This window comes from Lynx canadensis, chromosome B4, assembly GCF_007474595.2.
Source record: "Lynx canadensis isolate LIC74 chromosome B4, mLynCan4.pri.v2, whole genome shotgun sequence".
In the NCBI taxonomy this organism is placed as follows: domain Eukaryota; kingdom Metazoa; phylum Chordata; class Mammalia; order Carnivora; family Felidae; genus Lynx; species Lynx canadensis.
Window position 1 is genome coordinate 81,960,943 of NC_044309.1, and position 22,224 is coordinate 81,983,166.

Genomic DNA, 22,224 nt, shown 5'->3' on the forward strand with positions numbered 1-22,224 from the left:
CCTCCCCCTCTCTTCTACCACCAGCTGTTAAGAGGAAAGATTCCAGGAAATCAAGCCCTTGTTACTGTGCCCTACTTCAATGAGGGTTAGGAGGGGTTAGCCTGGGTTGGGGCGGGGCCAAGGAGCAGGATGCCTGGGTCCCCAGTTCCTACCAGTTAGTCCTAGGCCTCTGTCTATCTCCCTTGCACTACCAGCCTCACCATCATCCATGCTGCCCTAAGAGCCTTAACTTCAGAAGTTTCCAGACAGGAACTGCTGAAAGGATCTTCTTTCAACCTTACGTTTGGCCAGGGTCTTCTACACCACCTGCCAGGGCCAGCAGGTAAAATGGGAGGGTTAGGGCATGGAGAAAGAGTGGACACAGACCAGAGTTCCCTTTGCACCTAAACCACCCCAGAATTAAGGGAAGGCCGTGAGTCTTGAGACAAGGAGGTGTACTTACATTGGGGAAAACAAGTCTGAGCCATCTGGGGTTTGGGTTTTAGGGAGGTGAGGAAACTAGAGGTAAAGGTAGGCCTCAAACACTGTTAAGCAGTGCAGAGCCCATGGGAGGAGGGAGGCGTTTGTGTGTCAGGATGTAGAGTCTGGGACTCTGGGCTTGCTGCTGTGGGATCTTTTGAGTATGAATTCGGTCAATGGAGGATGGAAAAGAGTTGGGAAGGGAAGTCCCCCAGATGGCAGCAACTGGGAGAGGGTTAGACGTCGCCTAGGTGTGCCGCTGCCAAGCTGTGCCATCATCGGCCCCGCCCCCTATGTTGGCCTCCCAGGGTTGGGATGAGGGGAGAGGCTGTGAATGATTAGAAAAAAGGGCAGATGGATAGAAACCGAGCTGTCCCGAGGCAGGAAGATGAGAAGCGCAGGATGTGGGGAAAGTGGCGCAGACCAGAGCCCTACAGATATTGGGGAGGTGGGAAGATCAGGCTTGGCGAGCTGGAAACAGGGAGCTCTCCAGACTGGAGTTCCCGGAGTTGGGGGCGCCGGGATTGGGCGCAGGCGGGCCGGCCGGGGTCGGGGGCGGGCAGCTGTGTCGTCAGGAACGGGGCGGCCTCGCGGCAGCCGCGCCTGCCTGGTCCGTCCCCTCCAGCCCAGCTCGGGCTCCAGCTCCCGCGCCGCGCTTCAGCTCCCACCGCGCGCCCTCCGCAGGCAAGGTAGAGACCCCGCGAGCCCCCCGCGCCTCCCTCCCTCCCACCGGAGCAGGAGGGGGCGGGGGCCGCGGGAGGGGCCGCTGCTCGGGCTGGGGTAGGGCTGCTGGGCCGAGAAGGAGGAAGCCTGACAGCTGGAGCGGGTAGTAGAAGGGTTTGCGCCAGGACTCGGGGGGCAGCGGGAGAATGGGCCAGAGCCCCGCAGGCAGCGTCTCCCCCAGACCTTCCCCTCCATCCCTCCTGCTCATTCGGAGGGATGGTGAAGCTCGGCTCCTGGGGACCCGAATGGAAGCAAAGTCCGTTTTGGAACCTTCACAACACTGCATGGGTGCAGAAGGATTCTTGTTTGGCCTCCTGGTCCCCAACTTCCCACCCCGTCCTTGCCACACCTGTCACCGGGAAGTTTCTGAAACTACCTGGATCTGAATCCCACTTTTCACCTTTAAATGGGGGGAAATGAACCTCACTGAGGAAGAAATGTGATTATTACTGGGCATCTCCTCAGCCTCAGAACGTTTGAGCCCACATCCCCCAACCATGCCAACATCGTAACTTCCTCCTGTACTACACATTGACACATGCAGGCTCCCGAGCGCGTACACACACACACACACACACACACACACACACACACACACACACCACCCCTTAATCAGTCAACACTCCCATCTGCAAGATGTATGTAGGCTTACCAAATTTCGGGACTTCAAGCCAAATGATTCCTTGGGGGGCAGGGGGCACTGACTTGTAGCAGGGATGGGCAGGAAAGAATAGACCATCCGTCAGTCCTGGGAAAGAGGAGGAGGGTGCAGGCCCTGATGTGGTTAAGGGATTCCGAAGTCTAGGTAATCAGGCCTGGGCTTGCTGCTTGGGGTTCCTTGCTGGGTCAGCCTGAATGTTCTGGGGACATAGCTCATTCTTCAGTAATGGTAAATCTATATGACTTGAAATGGGAGTGATGAATGTTGAAGTGAAAAAAGGAAATTTTAAATGTTTGCACTGGCCTTGGAAATCATATGTACCTCTTGGTTACCAGCAATTTTAGTGTTTACTGTTTAAAATAAGATCTAGAAAACAGAGGCTCTGAGATTTAATGGAGGTCTAGAGTCTGGGTGTCCCTGCGAGAGTGGCTCTCTGACTGGGCCTCAGTTTCTTGCTCTGTAAAATGTGAGAGTTGGTACCTCCCAGCTCTGAATATGTTCTAGGATTCTCTGCCTCCAAGTCAACTTACTTTCTCACCCCAGGTTGGTAGGGGCGGGCAGGGAAGCCAGGGGAGGGAAGGGAAGGGTGAGTCACAAAGAGCTGGCAGGCGGGCAGCAGACCGACCCCACCCTCCCAGCCCTGGCATTCGCCTAGACTAGCCCAGGTTATAGCCTCAGGGTTAGTATGGAGCAGGTAGGACAAAATTGGATTTGTTCCAGCTCTAGGGTCCAGGATCCTATAGTTTATTGCGATTCGGCAACAGGGGCAGCCAAACTTTCAGTGAGGGAAGTCAAGAGGACAACTGAAAAGATACCAGGAGCCCTTATGTCCAAGGTCCCAGCCCAGAGGTATCCTTGGACCCTGATGGTCTAGTTTCTCGCCACCTCCTCACCCTCCCAAAGGCAAAGTGCAGTATCCTAATACTACATGTCTGTGCCTGAAATGACACAATAAGGGCAAGTGTACAACTGGGCTTCACTGCTGCTGGGAGTCCTTAGAATTTATGCCTTCCTGTGTCAAAGACACCATTTTTCCTAATTTCCAGATGTGTTTCTCTGTGTACCACCCTCATATAACTACAACAACAACAATAACAGCAACGACAACAAGAATAGCTAACATTTACTGAGTTCTTCTTCTGTGCCATGCCGTTTGCTAAGTATATTGCATGTATTATCTTACTTAATCTCCATGCTGTGACTGATTTCTCTATGTACCCATTTTACCAATGAGGAAACAGGTTCAGGAAGATGAAATAACTCACCCAAGAGCTAGGATTCTAATCCATGCCTGTATAATTAAAACATCCATTCTCTTAAGCTGTACTAAAAACTACATATAAGATGGCTAGGAAGGGTCATTGTGAAAAGAGAGACATGTCCTCTTTCCTGTTCATCGTCCCTCCTTTGCTCTCTCCTTGTCACTTTCTCTCTCAGATTTCATTTCCTAGAATCTTGGAGCCATTTAAGAATCCCCAGGGGTAATCAGAGAGGCTAATTAAGCCATACAGGCCCAATTAACCCTAACACTATTATGTATTCATTAGATTTGTTGGCAATAGAAGTTGGATTATAGTCATTGAAAAGAGCCAGATGGGTGGAGTCCTTTTCCCCAGAATATCAGTGTCCCAGAACTCCCTTCTTATTGTTCCCAGAGAACCTCAGAACAGGAATGGTATACTACATAGACAGGGACAGCAGAGATGTCCCAAGGGCAGAGGCTGCAGAGAAGATTCTTGCACCATCAGAAAGGAAATTCTTGTAGGCCCTAACTGCCTCCTTGAGCCTTACCCAACTAACCCTAAATGAGTGGGCAGAGGGGAGGCAGGAGCCCTAGATGGAGTGCCACAATAAGTGCTTTTTAGCATCATTCGTTCATTTAACAAATATCTACCAAGCACCTCCTAAATGTGTTCCAAATTGTTTCATATTCCCCTGTCAGGACGGACACTATGGAATCCCATTTAACCATATTTGGACTAGCATTTCCAACATATGGCTCCCTAACTTTACACTACTATTTGTACAACCAATATGGAGCACCTACAACATGCTGAGCGCCGGTCAAGGTATTGGGGATATAGTGGTGAACAACACTGACAAGTTCCTGCCCTTGTGGAATTTACAAGTTCTTGCCCTTGTGGAAGGCAAACAGTAAACAAAGAAGCAAATAAATTAGCAAGATAGTTTCTGTGTGCGATAATAAGTACTATGAAGGGAACAAAGGAGAGTGCTGTGCAAAGGGGGGGGGGCTACTTTAGGAGAGAATGATCAGGAAAGGTCTCTTGAAGAAGCTGACATTTCAGCTTAGGCAAAGAAGTCAGCTCTGCCAAGAAGGGAAAGGATGTTCTAGGCAGAGAGAACAGTAAGTCTCATGGCCCTGAGCAGGGAAGAACTTGGCTTAAGGAACAGAAAGGAGGGCAGTGAGATTAGAAGAAGGCAGTATGTGGAGGGGAGAGTAGAACAAGAGGAGGACAGGGAGAGGCAGGGGCCCCATCATGTGGTTCTTGGGGTAGAGAGAGCTTTGACTCCTCCACTTACCACCTGCCTTGGGAAGTCCCAACCTCTTCAAACTCCAGTTTCTTCGTGTGTGGAATGGCTCTACCAGTAATTTCTTATCTCATGGGATTTGATTATAATTGTTAGTGCAGTGAGAGCTACCATTTCCTGTAGGCCTTCTATATGCAGGTGTTACACTGGTACTTTTCATACAGGATTTAACTTCATACTCACAACTGTGACAGATAGGTATCATTCTTCCCATTTTACAGATATAATTTGTCCAAATCACACAGCAGTACCAGATCTAAGGATGGGACCCAGATATGACTAACCCTAGTTTTGCTTGACTCCTAGACAGTGCTATACTATACTAATGTAAGATATAACTGTTATTGCTGTTATTGAATCTTCAAGCCAAGTTGCCCTCTGCGACTTGGCCCTTGTTGTCAGTGGTCAGCATGATCCGCGTGAGGGTCCCTGGGTCTCAAGGCTGTAAGTTAGGGCTCCCTAAACACTGGTAATCTAGCAGGGTGTAAGGAAAAACCTGAATCTGAGACTCCTGCACTCAGCTCAACCCTCCTAGAACTGGGAGGCCAGACGGATAGATGTTCAGAGACTTCTCCTACCTCCTTCCAGTCGCGCGCCAGCCTGGGGTCCCCGCCCTTCCCCGGTAGAGCTCTGCGGGACTCAGGCGAGGCGGGGCCAGGGCTGGGGACACGGCCAGAGCTGGTTCTGTGTCGCGCGTCAAAAGCGCTAGAGGTCGTTGAGGGGCGTGGGTGGTTCGGGAAGTGGGCGGCTGAGTAGTGCTGAGGACCGAGGCCCGAGGCGGAGCAAGATGGGATCGTGGCCGGGGAGGCGTGCCACAGCCGCTGTGGGAACGGCCGCAAAGGCAGAAGGGCCGGGACTGAGGGATGCGAGATGGGAGAGGGAGCGGGCTCAGAAGAGACTGCAAAGACTGGGGGTGGTGGGAGAAAGGGTAGAAACAGGAGAGGGACAGGGACACACCCACAGAGACATACATAGACTGGAAAAGCGATGGGGGGGTGGAGGAGTGGGAGTTGGGGAGGGTGGGGGGAGGATAATGAGTGTGGGGAGAGTGGGAGATGGATTGGGACAGATTGGGGGAGAAATCAGAAAGCTGGAGAAGGATCCAGAAATGGAGGGGAAAGAGTCAGAGATGAGTCAGAGAAACAGAGACATAGGACAGACTCTGTAAGGGAGAGACAGACACATGGGAGAGCTACACGGGGAAAGGAAGAGACTGGGGAGGGACTCAGAGAAAAGGAAAGAACAGAAGTAAGAGTAGGAGTGGACAATGAACGGAGCAGACAGAAGCAAAGACGAAGACAGCTGGCTCTTCCCACCACATACTCTTGCCATCTCCCTCCAGAGTTACCCTTGGAAGCAGAGGTCCAGGCAGAGGTATTACCAAGTCATCTTTGTGGCCCTCCTTCAGAATAAAAGAAAGATGGCCAAGGAGAGGGGCCAAATAAGCCCCAGTGATTTTGCCCAGCTGCAGAAGTACATGGAATGTGAGTCTTCCTCTCAGTCCTCAAGTTCGGCAGACTTACCCCAGAGAATCCCTGCTCCACATCCCTGCTTCCCCGAGTTTCCCCAGCAGCCCAAAGCCAGCCATAGGCATGGGAAAGGGGGGAGAGAGAGATGGGGAGACATCTGCGGTCTCAACTTTCTACCCACCTTCTCTGAACCTTAACAGCCTGCCCCAAGTCTCAGAGAAAAGATGTAAAGAGAGGTACCGCTCTGGAGCATCTGAAATGTTATCCTCGCGGTATTTCTCTGTGCATTTCTGTGTTTCTTCTTGGAATTCTTCTTTCTTTATCTTACTTGACTCTTTTTTTCCTGTTGGATGTCTGGGTGGGACTCTGGCAGAGGGCAGGGAGAACCAAACCAGACTAATGCACTTCTTTCATCCTCTTCACACCCTAGACTCCACCCAAAAGGTCAGTGATGTCCTAAAGCTCTTCGAGGATGGCGAAATGGCTGAATATCTCCAAGGAGATGTGAGTGACATCTGGGAAATCCTCTCCTTGACCAACCCCTCCCATCTTTGATTTTGTTATCCCACTGGGATCCCCAATTTCCAGTGATTATTCTGGGCCCACCCCTTGCTATCCTCCCTCTAGATACCCCTGTGTCCACTGTTACTACAGCTATTGCTATAGGACAAAGCAAGAGATTCTGATTCAGTACTCAGCCTTGAGAAGAAACTATATTTCTGCCTTGGATGCTTCTTGGCTCTGCAACTTACTGTCTCTGTCCTCACTACTCCTAATTCTTCAGTCCTCAACTCCCATCCTGCATACTTCCTAGGGTAATGCTTGTTCTCATCATAGGCCATTGGGTACAAGGGATTCCAGCAATTTTTGAAAGTCTATCTGGAAGCAGATAATGTTCCCAATCACCTAAGTCTGGCACTGTTTGAATCCTTCAAGACGGGTCACTGTTTAGAAGACACTGTGAAAAATGGTATGATCATGTAGGTGGGACAGGGCTGGGCTTCCAAAAGAAAACTGAAATTAGTATGAGTGTCGGGGTGAGAGTTGAACTGAGTCACGTGTTGGGGGCAGGGTTGGGGAAAAGAGGTAGAGGATAGCCATGCTGGTCTGGGAACTGGAGGGAGGAAAGTTAAAGGGAAGAGTTGGAACAAAGGCAAAGAGAAGAGCCACGGTGGAGAGAGCCCCAGCCTCAGAAATGCTGTACTTTCTGTAACCAGATCTGGTATGTCTCAGTGATGTCTCCTGCTACTTTTCCCTTCTGGAGGGTGGCCGGCCAGAAGACAAGCTAGAATGTGAGTTGTAATCCTGGACTGGAAGAGGGGAAGAAAGGAGAGGGAAGAGGAGGTGTTCTCCAGCCTTCTTTCCCCTATGTTTTCAGGATTCCTAAGGGCTCACGGGGCCAGGCAAAGATGGGGCCAGAGAATGGACCCATTTCCTCTGTTCCCCCAGACTCCTATACCTAATGCCATCTATCATAGTTATCCCAGTTCCCATGTCCTGTATGTTTTAATGTGGGTATCCTGGGGGTGTTCTTGGGTTGTGGGAGGTGCGTGTTGTCTCCCCAATTAGATTCACCAAGAGCGGAATCCAGGCCTGTTTCCCCTCCTTTTTTGTCTCCTTTCTCAGTCCCAGCACCAGGCTCTGGGCTTTTCATCTAAAAGTTCTCTCCCATGTCTTTATTATTCCTGTATTCTGTTATTAATTTTTTTGGTATCCCTCACAAACTGACCCTGGCCCCCCTAAAACACCCCACAGTCACCTTCAAGCTGTACGACACGGACAGAAATGGGATCCTGGACAGCTCAGTGAGTTGGGGGACCTGTATGCTGGCCAAGGGAGTATGTGTCCATTTGTCTGTGCCCTCCTGTCCCAACTCTTCCAAGATCCTTAAGAAGCAGAGGAAGCTAGAGGGATAAGTCAAATCCTCCAGGACTAAATTTGGGAGTGGGTCCCCAGCTCCTGCCTCCTAAAAGTAGAGGCTAGAGACATGAATTGGGGGCTGCCTTGCAAACATACCAAAACACATAGACACTCGTTTACTTGGCAGAGACACCTGAGAATGAGAGGTGGCTCTCGGGGTGGAACCCAGGAACCCTGATTTCTAGAGAAGAGTTGAATGGTGGTAAGGAGGTGGGATATGGCTGTGGCTCTTACCTTTTGGCCCCCAGGAAGTGGACAGAATCATCATACAGATGATGCGAGTAGCTGAATACCTGGATTGGGATGTGTCTGAGCTGAGGCCGGTAAGGCGGTTTTTCCTTAATGTCCCTCCTTGTGCCTTTTCCCTGGTGAGTTCTATATCTACCTTACCCCTTTTCTGACAGGCAGCTCGGTTCCCTGGGCTAGGATAGCAGTGGGCTGGATTGCCTAGGGGGCAGCACCGAGAGGTGTCAGATCTGAGAGTCCATTCACACTAAAAGTCCCCTCCATTCTCTGCTCAGATTCTTCAGGAGATGATGAAAGAGATTGACTATGATGGCAGCGGCTCTGTCTCCCTAGCTGAGTGGCTCCGGGCTGGGGCCACCACCGTGCCACTGCTAGTGCTACTGGGTCTGGAGATGGTGAGTAGGAGAGACTTGTGAGGATGGGTAGGATAGCTGCTCTGGGATGTGTTTGCCAGAGGCTGGCCCTCTAAGGGCTTAGACACTCTTTACATCTGTTGTGCCCTCCCAGACTCTGAAGGACAATGGGCAACACATGTGGAGACCCAAGAGGTTCCCCCGACCAGTCTACTGCAACCTGTGCGAGTCAAGCATTGGTCTTGGCAAACAGGGGTTGAGCTGTAACCGTGAGTGATGGGGCCTGGGAGTGTGGGAGCAGAGGGGCACCCTGGCTATCTGCAGGACATGGTGCTTTGAACTTAGAGAGAGCTGGGTTTGAATCCTGGGTTCTGACATTGACTAGTTATGTGGGAAAGCCATGCACTTCCTTCCTTCCTTCCTTCCTTCCTTCCTTCCTTCCTTTCTTTCTTTCTTTCCTTCCTTCCTTCCTTCCTTCCTTCCTTCCTTCCTTCCTTCCTTCCTTCCTTCCTTCCTTCTTTTTCTCTTTCTTTCTTGAAATACAGTTGACACATAATGTTACGTTAGTTTAAGGTGTATGACATAGCCACATAACTTCTTTAAGCCTCAATTTAAAATGAGGTTTTAAACTAAAAATGAGGTAATTGTGAGCATTACATAAGTTGATGCACGAAGAGTAGTTCACAAGGTGCGTGTACATATTATTGAGTCTACAGTAAAAATTAGCTGCTATTATTATTATTATTATTATTATTATTATCTATTATTAAATCTGGGCCTCCTTTGCATCTTTCAGCTGAGTTCCTGGCATTTGGAAGGAGTGGGGGTAGGCATGTGGTAGAAATTGCTTTTTTATGGGGAAGAGTGAGAAAAAGGCATGGGTCTTGGAGGTGAGCCCCCACCTCAAACTTTAATTCTCTACCACACTCTCACAGCAAGGGCTTATACGTCTTGTTTCAGTGAATGATCCTGCCTTACACCCAGGTAAGGAGAAAATAGAGGGAGGGGCTGCAGCTAAGGCTCTGACCTTCTTCCTTCTTGCCCAGTCTGTAAGTACGTCGTTCATGACCAGTGTGCCATGAAGGCCTTGCCTTGTGAAGTCAGCACCTATGCCAAGTCCCGGAAGGACATTGGTGTGAGTGATCCCATAACCACCCCATTACCACCTGCATCCTGGCCCTTGCCCTAGGCCTTGGCCACTTGCTGCCCTCAAGCCCTTCCACTAGTCTCTGCTCAGACTCTCTCAGACAAGGGATTGCCTTTCTCCCCAAGGTCCAATCACATGTGTGGGTGAGAGGAGGCTGTGAGTCTGGCCGATGTGACCGCTGTCAGAAAAAGATCCGCATTTACCACAGTCTGGTCGGACTGCATTGTGTGTGGTGCCACCTAGAGGTCAGTTTGGGAGCTGTCCTCCAGCCTATGCCTTGGGGCCCCTTCCTAAACTGCCCTCTCTGCACTGGCCTCCCTGACTGCATCTTCCTGGCAGCCACCGTTGCCCTTGCTCCCAAGGGCTCTCTTTCCAGCACTAGGCCCTCAAGTTGAGAGGTGTTGGGGTTCTCTCCATGCTGTCTGCATGCCCACCTTGTCTTTCAGATTCATGATGACTGCCTGCAAACCATGGGTCATGAGTGTGACTGTGGGCTGCTCCGGGATCACATCCTGCCTCCATCGTCCATCTATCCCAGCGTCCTGGTGAGACCCTTGGGCAGTGCCTAGGAGGGGGCAGGAAGGGTGCTTCCCTGATTTAAGCCCTCCCCACCCCCCCCCCCACACACACCATGCCGTTTAGAGCAGAGAGCCTATACCTTTTAGGATTCAAGTCAGACTCTCATCTGTTTAGGGATTCACACACAATCCAGTTTTCCTTCCCTTTGCTTCCCTCCCTTTCTAGGCCTCTGGACAGGAGCGTAAAATTAACAAAGCAAGCCAGAAGACCACAGATGATTTAAGTTTGAGCACCTTTGAGGCTCTGCGGGTACATGTTGGGGGTGGGTTTTTCTTGGCTGGAGCCCTCATGGGAGGAAATTAAGTGGGAAACCTGGGGAATGGTGCCTGTTCTCCAGAAGCCCCACCGTGGTAGGGGAGGGGGAAGCATTGTGGGGGAATGTCAGCCTTCTGCCCCTGTGTCCAGGGTCTATCTTAACTCTGACAAAACCCTGTTTTCCTTATCTTTGTTTTTTCCCCAAATTCAGATTGACCCTGTTTCTAACACCCACCCACTTCTGGTCTTTGTCAACCCTAAGAGTGGCGGGAAGCAGGGGGAGAGGTGAGAAGAGATATACTGGGTCTTCTAAGATGGGGAAGGAGGACCGACAGAGGTTGGGAATTCTGTGTATATGGAGGGGATGTACTTGAGGAGGACATCAAAAGGGTAGAGTACAGAATATCCATCCCCCGCCTTGAACTTTCCTTTTTCCCTCACACAGGGTGCTTTGGAAATTCCAGTATCTACTAAACCCTCGACAGGTGTTCAACCTCCTAAAAGATGGTCCTGAGCCAGGGTGAGTATAGGTTAGGGGCTATATCACAGTGTTTGTATGTGTCTGCTTGTGTATGTTGGGGGAGAGCAGAAAAGAGTACATGTTGGAAGGGCAGGGCTAGGGGACCTCAAGAAACCAGAATTCAGAATGCTGCCTTTATTAGCATCACTGGGTATCCCCCATCTCTGACTTCCCTGATTCATCTTTGCTGTGCTGTCAAAACATAAAGGTGGCTCAGTAGGTTAAGCCTCCAACTCTTGGTTTCAGCTCAGGTCATGATCTCACAGTTCATGGGTTTGAGCCCCATGTTGGGCTTTGTGCTGACAGCAACAGAGCCTGCTTGAGGTTCTCTGTCTCCCTCTCTCTCTGCTCCTCCCCGGCTTGCTCTCTATCTCTCTCTCAAAATAAATAAACATTAACAAATGTTAAAAACAAAATAGATACCAGTTTCTCCCTAACCACTGGGGAGTGTCTATAACTTTCCCCATTGTATTTTTTCTCTGCCCTTAATAGAAACAAGTCTTTTGACAAAGGGAAAGGGGGTCATAAGGAATGAAATATAAGAAGTAATCTGCCCATCCAGGAGTTGGTAGCCTCGGTCCTATTGTCCTTCCTCATCTTCTCTCTTACCTTTTATCTCAGGCTCAGATTCTTCAGAGATGTTCCTGGTTACCGGATTTTGGTGTGTGGTGGAGATGGCACAGTAGGCTGGATTCTAGAAACCATAGGTCAGTGCAGGGAGAGGCTCTGGGAAGGGTACCAGGGCATTGGCCTTCTAGAGCTAACTCCCTCCATCCATCTCCTGACCTGCCTCCCTAGACAAAGCCAACTTACCAGTTGTGCCCCCTGTTGCCGTGTTGCCCCTGGGCACTGGAAATGATCTGGCTCGTTGCCTAAGATGGGGAGGAGGTAAGTGATTAGAAATTGTTTTCCCGGGAATTAGGGGGAGTTGGGTAGGAAGAAAAAAGCACATGGATAAGGTGTCTAGGCATCTGTTGTAGAAAGAGCGTTGGGGAAGAAGAGAGGCACAGATGGGATGTTACCAAAGTGGATTGTCCCAAGGGAAGAAAGCTTTGGAAGAAGCAAGGACCACAGTCTGAACCTAGAAGGGTCAGGGGTGACAGTTCCCTTCCCTGTATACCAAAAAATATCCTTCTGTTTCTCCCAACCAACTTTTAGGACTCAGAGAATCAAGGAATATGGAGGTAGGGGAGGACAATGTGGGAATAAGAAAGATTGTATAAGAGCTAAGTCAGATGCTTAGTGATGGAGCTAGCAGGGAACTTGGCCATGATTCATTCCATCAATCAACCAATTAATCAGAGGTCATTCGTTCATTCATAATCATTTCTTCCCAAGTCAATTGCAACAGTCTCTTAAATATAGTCTTTGATTTCTAGTCTCTTTTTCCGTTCAAACAGAAAGAGTTTGAGGGATGATATTGGTAGATAGAGAGGCCAGGGTGGGACGGGTTGAGTTTGAGGTGTCTTGGTTTGAGGCTATTGGATTCAGAGTCCAGCTCTGAGATCATGCAGAAGATTCTGGAATAGGGGACTGCTAAGGACAGTGAAAGGCATTCTAGGTGGAAGGAGTTGTGTAAGACCAGAAGAGCCACCAAATAGCATGGTAGTGCCTCCGTCAGGGAAAGTGTGAGTCATTGATTATGACTGGGACATGCAGTGCAAGGTGGGGAATGGGGAAGGGAAAGACTGAGTTGAATAGGGTGCAGATTATGGAGGGTCATGAATGCTGTGCTGAGAAGTTTTTAATTTTACCCTGCCAGAGACTGAGAGCAGACGGCCTACAGAAACGATTAATATTGTTTTGCATAGCTTGCCTGGAAGTGTGTTAAATTTTTTAAACTTTGGTTATTTCTGAGGAGTAGGTCATATGTTCTTCAGTTCACCACTTTTTAGCTCCCTGCTATTCACTCATTCACTTTACCTTTCTAGCCACTGAGGCATTTGAATATGCAAACCCTGAACCATGGGGAACACTTGTACTCATGAAAAATGTAACTCAAAGAGAAAATAGGTATATCTATAAATTACATTCTCTCTATATAATAAAAATTCCTGTGTATATAAAATATTATTTCAGAATGTAAAAATATCTCTGAGTGCATACTGGTTTTTACATTTCTATTTTTTAAAGTTTTATCTATTTAAGCAATCTCTACACCCAACGTGGGGCTCAAACTCACAACCCCGTGACCAAGAGTTGCATGCCCTCTAACTGAACCAGCCAGGCGCCCCTCTCTGAGTGTATATAATAATCTAAATCTTGTATATAAACTATATAACCAGCTTTGGGAGCCAGTTTTTATTTTATTTTATATTTTATTTTATGTTTAAAGACTGTATTTTTTTTTTCAACGTTTTATTTATTTTTGGGACAGAGAGAGACAGAGCATGAATGGGGGAGGGGCAGAGAGAGAGGGAGACACAGAATCGGAAACAGGCTCCAGGCTCTGAGCCATCAGCCTAGAGCCTGACGCGGGGCTCGAACTCACGGACCGCGAGATCGTGACCTGGCTGAAGTCGGACGCTTAACCGACTGCGCCACCCAGGCGCCCCTAAAGATTGTATTTTTAAGCAATCTCTACACCCAATGTAGAGCTGAAACTTACAACCCCGAGACAAAGAGTTGCACGCTCTACCACCTGAGCCAGCCAGGCACCCCAAGCCAGTTTTTAAATCTTCAATATCTAACTTTGGTTTTACTTACAATATTAGACCCTCTGAAATTGTATATTTGGGGTCTTCACTGTGCGTTCTGCAAATGAGACTCTCATAGAAGTTTCTGGCAATTCAATCTAAATAATGAAATAATGATATAAATACCACACTAATGAAAATTTGTGTTGATATTGAAAAAAATCATAAAACTCGAAGAAGAAGAGATGAAAGAAGTACCACAGTGGGAGCTCTGTGGAGGATGGATTGGAGGAAGGAATCAGGATAGAAAATTACCTACATTGCAATAGTCTGGTCAAGAGATGCTGAACACCAAAGCAAAGGCAACAGCAGTGCAGTTCATGAGGTAGAAACCACAGTACTTGTAACTAATGGGTTGTGGAGGAGTCTTAGGACATTTTCTAGGTTTGTGAACTGAGCATGTGGGATGCCATTTAACACAGAGAATATAGGAGGAGGACCAGTTTAAGGAAGATCAATTCAGTTTGGGCACGTTAACTTGAGGTGTCAGTGGAGCATGTGGAGGAGATGGAGATGTGTGGTGGGTAGTTAACAAACAGATGTTAGGAAGATACACATTTGAGAATCATCTGTTTCTAGGAGGTAATTGACATCCTGAGAGTAGATGAGTTACCTGAGGAAAGAGGTGAAAAGAGAAGATGGACAAGGTTGGAACACCCTAGTAAAACATCCTATTTAACAGTTAAGCAGAGGAAGATGCATTATTAAAGAAGTCTGTGTTCATGTACTATTGTTGCTGCAACAAATCACCATGAGCAGTGGCTTAAAACAACACAGGTTTATCATCTTACAGTTCTGGAGGTCAGAAATCCAAATAGGTCCCACTGCACTAGAATCAAGGTATTGATTGGGAAAGGTTGTGTTTTTTCTAGAAGCTCTAGGAGAGAATTCTTTGCCTTGACTTTTCCAGTTTCTAGAAGCTGCCTGTATTCCTGGGTTCATGGCCCAGCTTCCAACCAGCAACGTTATCACTCCAACCTCTGCTTCCATTGTCACATCCCTTTCCATGAGTCTTCTTTCTCGCCTTCCTCTTTCACTTAGAAGGATCCCTGTGATTATATTGGTCTTGCCCAGATAATCGAGGATAATCTCCCCCATTTAAAAATCCTTAATTTAGGGGCACCTGGGTGGTTCAGTTGGTACAGCATGCAACTCTTGATCTCCAGGTCATGAGTTTAAGCCCCATGTTGGGTGCAGAGCTTACTTAAAAAAACAAAACAAAAAAAAAAAAACACACTTAATTTAATCCCATTGGCAAAGTCTCTTTTGCTTTGTAAGGCAACATGTTCACAGATTCCAGAGATTAGAATGTGGACATCTTTGGGGCGCCTGGCTGGCTCAGTCAGTAAAGCATGCAACCTTGATCTCAGGGTTGTAGTTTTAAGCCCCACATTGGGTGTAGCAACTACATACATACATATATATGTTCATACATATATACATACATAAAATTTTTAAAAAAGAAAAAGGATTCAGACATATTTGAGGGACCATTATTCTGCCTGCCACAGACACTAAGAAGAAACAGTCAGAGAGGGTCCTCTGTAGCTTAGAGAATGGTATTTTAGAGGCCAAGTGAGGAGTTTCATGAGTTAAAAATGAGAACTAAAGATATACTGTTGGTTTTGGCAGGAATTATTGGCAATCTTGGCCAAAACAGTTTCAGCGGGGTGGCATCGGGAAAGGCAAATTACAGTGAACTGAACTATCAGTGGAATGTGAGGAAGTGGATACTTACTTTTTTTAATCGTTTTTTTCCCCTGATTACAAAAATAATACATGATTGTGGTAAAAAACAATTCAAACATTTCAGATATACATGCCAAGAAAGTTCCCTGTAATCTACTTCCTAAAGTTTTGGAATCTATTCTTCCATGTTTTTCTTTCCAGACATACTCATATGTACTTAAAAAGATCTTTCTATTGATGATGTTTTTCTTCTTTGTTTTAACTAAACCATTCATCGTGGTTATCCTTATATTTCAATATAGTCAGGTTTACCTCACTCTTTTTATTACAGAGTAGCATTCCATTTCTCTAGGAAATATTTCTAGAAGTAGAATTGCCAGCTCAAAGAGTATGAACATTTTACATTTTACTAGTTATTTTCTTTTTAAAACTTACACAAATGAGGGTCACCTGGGTGTCTTAGTCAGTTAAGCATTAGACTCTTGATTTCAATTTAGGTCATGATTTCACAGTTTGTGAGTTCAAGCCCCGCATGGGGCTGTGAGCTGACAGTGCAGAGCCTGCTTGGGATTCTCTGTCTCCCTCTCTCTCTGCTTTTCTCTCTTTCTTTCAAAAATAAATATATAAACACTAAAAAAAAATAAAAGTTACACAAATAATATATCAGTACATTCTCATTGTAAAAGACTTTAAAAGTAAAATGTATGTTTTCACATATAGGTCTCCTCCCCCTACTCCCCACCAAATTCCATGTACCTCCCCAGAGATAACCACTGTTTCTTTTCTTGCACTCATTTTCCTGTTTTTACATGCATGCATACACACGCACATACACACATACACACACAACTTTTAAACAAACATAAATGGGATCATACTACAGAGATTGTTCTGGGACTTCTTTTTTCATTAAATAATATGTCTTGGGATCTTTCCATGTTAGTACACACAGATTACATTTTATATTCAATGGCTACACATTATTTCTTGGCATGAATTTGCCAAAATTTATATAACCTTCCCCTGCTGAAGGACATTTAGATTGTTTCCAATTTTGTGCTGTCTTAGACAGTACCTCAGCAAACACCCTTGTACACACATCTCTGTTCACATGTGTGTTTGTTTCTATAAGAGAAATCCTAAAAGTGAAATTGCTGCATCAAAGTATTTTCATAAAATTGGATAACATTTGGATAAAAATTGCCAAATTGCCTTCCAAAAATAAAGATCAATTTATGCTCCAACTAACAGCAAATAAGAGTGCTGGCTTATTCATAATTTCATTAACACTTGGTGTTCTCAGTCTCTATACATTTTGTCAATTTGATGGGCAACAAAAGTTAACTAATTGTTTTAATTCACATTTCTTTTAATTATTAGCAATACTGAGTGTCTTTAATGTGCATATTGGTCATTTGTATCTCTTCTGTGATTGGCTTATTTGTGTTATTTGCCCATATTCTACTAACTTTTTAGATTTAGTGATTTATAAGTATTTTTTTGAATGTTGGGGAAGTTAGTCTGTTATATGTGCTGTAGATATTTTTCCCCAGTTTGTATCTTTTTTTCGGTGTGTGTTTATTTAACCATACAGAAGTTTTAAATTTTAATATAATTGTATTTATCAGTCTTCGACATTTTGGCTCCCTGTTTTGTATTATGCTTTAGAAAGGACTTTTCCACTCAAAGAGGACAAAAACATTCACTCATGTTTTCTGCTAGAACAAATTCGGCTTCATTTTTTTACATTTAAATTTTTTTTCATGTTTATGCATTTTTGAGAGACAGAGTGCAAGCAGGGGAGAGGCAGAGAGAGAGGGAGGGAGATACAGAATCTGAAGCAGACTCCAGACTTGGAGCTGTCAGCACAGAGCCCAACGTGGGGCTTGAACCTATGAACCGTAAGATCATGACCTGAGCTGAAGTCTGACGCTCAACCGACTGAGCCACCCAGGCAATGTTTTTTACATTTAAATTCTTTGACCTGTCTTGGGGCACCTGGGTCATTCAGTCGGTTGAGCATCTGACTTCGGCTTAGGTCATGATCTCACAGTTGGTGAGTTCGAGCCCATGGGCTCTGCCCTAACAGCTCAGAGCCTGATGCCTGCTTCAAATTCTGTGTCACTCGTTCTCTCTGTCCCTGCTCTGCTTACATTCTTTCTCTCTCTCTCAAAAATACATAAACATTAAAAAAAATTTTAAATAAATTATTTGACCCATCTTGAATTAATTTTGGTGTAAGAGTGACATCTACATCCAGCACCTTATTTTTTTTAATCTTAGAGAGAGAGAGAGCAGGGAAGAGGGGCAGAGGGAAAGAGAGAATCCCAAGCAGGCTCTGCGTGAGCTCAGTGCAGAGCATGAGGCAGGGCTTGACCCCGTGACCGTAAGATCATGACCTGAGCCGAAATCAAGAGTTGGATGCCCAAATGACTGAGCCACTCAGGTGCCCCAATCCAGCACCTTTTTTTTATTGAATAGTCTATCTTTTCTCCCATGTCTTTGAAATGTAATCATATACTAAATTCACTTATATACTTGAGTCTATTTCTGGACACTCTGTTCTTTAGTATTGAACTTTTTATTCTATTCACTGTGTCAGTATCACAGTGTTTAAATACCACTGCTTCATATTGTGTTCTCTCTGGTAGAATAGGGAAAGGAAGCATGAGAGAGAGAAAGAGAATCCTTATTCATCACTCATCTTTTTCAGCAGTTTATATTTCCTTTTTTTTAATTTTTTTTTTACATTTTCTTTATTTTTGTTTTTTTTTCTTTTTTTTTTAATTTTTTTTTCAACGTTTATTTATTTTTGGGACAGAGAGAGACAGAGCATGAATGGGGGAGGGGCAGAGAGAGAGGGAGACACAGAATCGGAAACAGGCTCCAGGCTCTGAGCCATCAGCCCAGAGCCCGACGGGGCTCGAACTCCCGGACCGCGAGATCGTGACCTGGCTGAAGTCGGATGCTTAACCGACTGCGCCACCCAGGCGCCCCTACATTTTCTTTATTTTTGAAAGAGAGACAGACAGAGAGACAGAGACAGAGTACAAGTGGGGGAGAGGCAGAGAGAGAGGGAGACACAGAATCCAAAGCAGGCTCCATACTCTGAGCTGTCAGCACAGAGCCCAACATGGGGCTCGAACTCACAAACCATGAGATCATGACCTGAGCCGAAGTTGGACACCTAACTGACTGAGCCACCCAGGAGCCCCAGAAGTTTGTATTTTCTTGGCTGTTTTATTAATCTTTCAGATGAATTTGGTGTTATTGCTTTTTTTTATTTTTTTAATGTTTATTTATTTTTGAGAGAGAGAGAGAGAGACAGAGCATGAGCAGGGGAGAAGCAGAGAGACAGGGAGACACAAAATCCAAAGCAGGCTCCAGGCTCTGAGCTGTCAGCACATAGCCTGACATGGGACTCAAACTCACAAACCATGAGATCATGACCTGAGCCGAAGTCAGATGCTTAACTGACTGAGCCACCCAGGCACCCCTAATTTGATGTTATTGTTAGATTCATATATACATTGGCAAGATTCACTCTCCATGACAGTGTGGAGAAAAGGGCCAACAAGGGGCTGACCTTAAGATTGGTCCATGGGAGGGGTATCTGGCTGGATCAGCCGATAGAGCATGCGACTCTTGGTCTTATGGTCATGAGTTTGAGCCCCACATTGAGTGCAGAGCTTACATAAAAAGAAAGAGAGAATGGCCCATGGGAGCTCTGACCAAGCACCCTGCCCCTTCACTGGCTAGAGCTAGGAGGGTCTGCAGAACTAGGGCAGAGGATCTCTGGGAAGTTGTGGGGCTGGGAGCTAAGAAGAGGGCCCTCTGAGACCCAGGGCTCAGTACTAACCTATCTTCTTCCCCATCCTTAGGATATGAGGGACAGAATTTGGGGAAGATCCTCAAGGATTTAGAGATGAGTAAGGTGGTACATATGGATCGGTGGTCCGTGGAGGTGATACCTCAACAAACTGAAGAAAAGAGTGACCCAGTCCCCTTTCAAATCATCAATAACTACTTCTCCATTGGTGTGGTCAGTGGAGTGGGGTATGGGGGCTAGGGAGGAAGTAGGGGCTAAGAAGGGAAAGGCTAGAGCTAGTTAGAAAGAGAAGGTAGAAGTTAAAGGGGCTGTGACACAGGGAAATGAGGGGTGGGGTACAGTGGTGTGAGTTGCAAGAAAAGAACATGGGACATACTGGTGCCAAATGGGGAAGTTAAAGAGAGAGTATTCTGTGCTGAGAGAAGAGGCAGGCCTCTGATCTTACATGCCCTGAATTCCCCCCAGGATGCCTCTATTGCTCACCGATTCCACATCATGCGAGAGAAATATCCTGAGAAGTTCAACAGCAGGTAAGGGAAAGGAGGGTGGGTGCAGACATCCACAGTGGCAGGGACCAGGTTATGGCCAAGTTTTTTTGTTTTTTTGTTTTTAATTTTTTTAATGTTTATTTATTTTTGAAGGAGAGAGAGAGCATGAGGGAGGGGAGGGGGAGAGAGAGAGAGGGAGACACAGAATCTGAAGCAAGTTCTAGGCTCTGAGCTCTCAGCACAGAGCCTAACTTAGAGCCCCATGTGGGGCTCCAACTCAAAAACTGTGAGATCATGGCCTGAGCCAAAGTCAGACTCTTAACCAACTGAGCCACCCAGGCACCCCATGGTTTTTTTTTGTTTTTTTTTTTTTTAATTTATTTTTTAGTGTTTATTTATTTTTGAGAGAGACAGACAGACAGAGTGCAAGTTGGGGAGGGGCAGAGAGAGAGGGAGACACAGAATCCAAAGCAGGATCCAGGCTCTGAGCTGTCAGCACAGAGGCTGATGTGAGGCTCAAACTCACGGACCACAAGATCATGACCTGAGCCAAAGGAGGATGCTTAATTGACTGAACCACTTGGGCGCTCCTGGCCAAGTTTGACTCAGAGCACTTAGATAGGCAGTGGCACCTCTAGGAAGCTGCTCAACCAAGGCCATCCTTTCCCTGAGAGGTTGATGTCTTTCCCTGTCTCTTAGCCTTCTTCTGCCAACACTTGTGTAACTTGTCCTCTCCCTATTGGGCCTTCTTTCGGGTCATACAGAATGAAGAACAAGCTATGGTATTTCGAATTCGCCACTTCTGAATCCATCTTCTCAACATGCAAAAGGCTGGAGGAGTCTTTAACAGTTGAGGTAGGTGTGATGAGACCCGATCCTACATGCTTTTCAGCTTGTTATAACTTTGTTTCCCCCTCCACAGGAACCTTCAGAAACTTCCCCTATTCTTGAACATGTACTTTGACCCCCCAGCTGTCCAATCCCGATTTTCCAGGTGGCATGTGCCACCAGGCACATGCATGGTGGTGCCTATTTCCTGCCACCCTTTGTAAACCTCCAACTCCTGGCCTTCGCAGTTTGTCATCTGGTGGAGGGAGGGCTCACATCCATGATTATGCCATGATTTGTGCTCTCCCCCTTCTCAGATCTGTGGGAAACCACTGGATCTGAGCAACCTGTCCCTAGAAGGTATCGCAGTGCTGAACATCCCTAGCATGCATGGTGGTTCCAATCTCTGGGGTGATACGAAGAAACCCCATGGAGATATCCATGGGATCAACCAGGCCTTGGGCGCTGCAGCTAAAGTCATCACCGACCCTGATATCCTGAAAACCTGTGTACCAGGTGAGAGGAGCAGCCTTGGGAACTGAGTGGGCAGGACCCAGGGGAAGGTGTGGCTCCCTTTGGAGGCACCCTGCTTCTGCAAACCTTATCTCCTTGCTTCCCACCTCCAGACCTAAGCGACAAGCGGCTGGAAGTGGTAGGGCTGGAGGGTGCAATTGAGATGGGCCAGATTTATACCAAGCTCAAGAATGCTGGACATCGGCTGGCCAAGTGCTCTGAAATCACCTTCCAGTAAGGAAAACTCTGGCCAGGGGCTCTGAGGGAAGGAGTAGGGCCAGGAGAGCAGAAGGGTCATGGGGATGGTAGGAAGGAGCTGTACTAGGAGATTTTCCTCAGTAACAAAGGGTCTCAAAACCAAGCCAAGAAAGAGTTTTGGTATTCAGTTGGTAAAGAAATCTCCACCAATCTGCCTTGGCCTCCCACAGCACCACAAAAACCCTTCCCATGCAAATTGATGGAGAACCCTGGATGCAGACACCCTGTACAGTGAGTATTACCTATGCCTGCTCAGAATTGAACCCTCAGGCTTCATGGATCCTAAATCTCCATTCCATCGCTTCTCTACCCTTTCCCAATGTCTGAAGTTCCCCTGTGAACCATTCCTCCCAAATCCTGATTTCTTAGCCCCTGGCCTTCCTGCCATGGCCTCTCTAGGACCCTGGTAACCCCTCTGAACTCCATAGATTTTCCCCAAAATCTCTACTGCTCCAGCCCCAAGGAACCAGGTCCTACCTCTGAACATGCCCCCTTCCCTTCCAGATCAAGATCACCCACAAGAACCAGATGCCCATGCTTGTGGGCCCACCCCCTCGCTCCTCCAATTTCTTTGGCTTCTTGTGCTGAAGGGGACACCTCAGCCTCCAAGCCAGCCTTGAACCCACCTCTTCATCCCTGGACTCTACTCCTAGGCTCTGTACATTGCTGCCACACCCTCCTGCCAGCTCAGGAGAGTGTTCCTTCACCCTCAAAATATTTATTATCCTGCACCACTTCCACTATTCGCCATGCACATGTGCGTGCACACACACACACACACACACACACACACACACCCCACTACCACCACCACAAACACATACATTGAAAGTGCCTCATCTAAATAAAATGACTTTTTCCCCCCACTGGGATATCTGTTAAGTAAATGGTACACCTCCTTTCTGTATACCCCCACTCTGTAAATGATATAGATTCTCCCAGAAGCAAGAACATAAAACAGCACCAGGTTCTGAGTATTTATTTCAGTTAATGGTAGTTTCCAAGGGAGGACTGAGAAAAGATAGGCATTGCTGTCCACCC

General features: G+C 46.9%; 1 protein-coding gene across 3 annotated transcripts; it reads left to right on the forward strand.

Annotated features, from left to right (window-relative positions):
- Positions 1-133: 133 nt before the first annotated feature.
- DGKA (diacylglycerol kinase alpha) lies at positions 134-22,065 on the forward strand. Of its 3 annotated transcripts, none has more exons than XM_030322863.1 (24): positions 134-322; positions 5,736-5,877; positions 6,293-6,366; positions 6,700-6,832; positions 7,080-7,154; positions 7,618-7,667; positions 8,031-8,105; positions 8,304-8,423; positions 8,536-8,650; positions 9,428-9,516; positions 9,654-9,773; positions 9,975-10,073; positions 10,273-10,356; positions 10,574-10,647; positions 10,808-10,882; positions 11,504-11,589; positions 11,681-11,770; positions 19,149-19,309; positions 19,562-19,626; positions 20,349-20,439; positions 20,730-20,928; positions 21,039-21,159; positions 21,354-21,414; positions 21,688-22,065. In XM_030322863.1, exons 2-24 carry the CDS (start codon positions 5,814-5,816, stop codon positions 21,769-21,771), a joined length of 2,205 nt encoding a protein of 734 aa, XP_030178723.1. In that variant the 5' UTR covers positions 134-322; positions 5,736-5,813; the 3' UTR covers positions 21,772-22,065. The 3 variants fall into 3 exon arrangements, with proteins under 3 accessions (XP_030178723.1, XP_030178724.1, XP_030178725.1); XM_030322865.2 differs by lacking the exon at positions 134-322 and adding an exon at positions 1,049-1,148; XM_030322864.1 differs by lacking the exon at positions 5,736-5,877 and having other exon boundaries at positions 139-322.
- Positions 22,066-22,224: the final 159 nt, after the last annotated feature.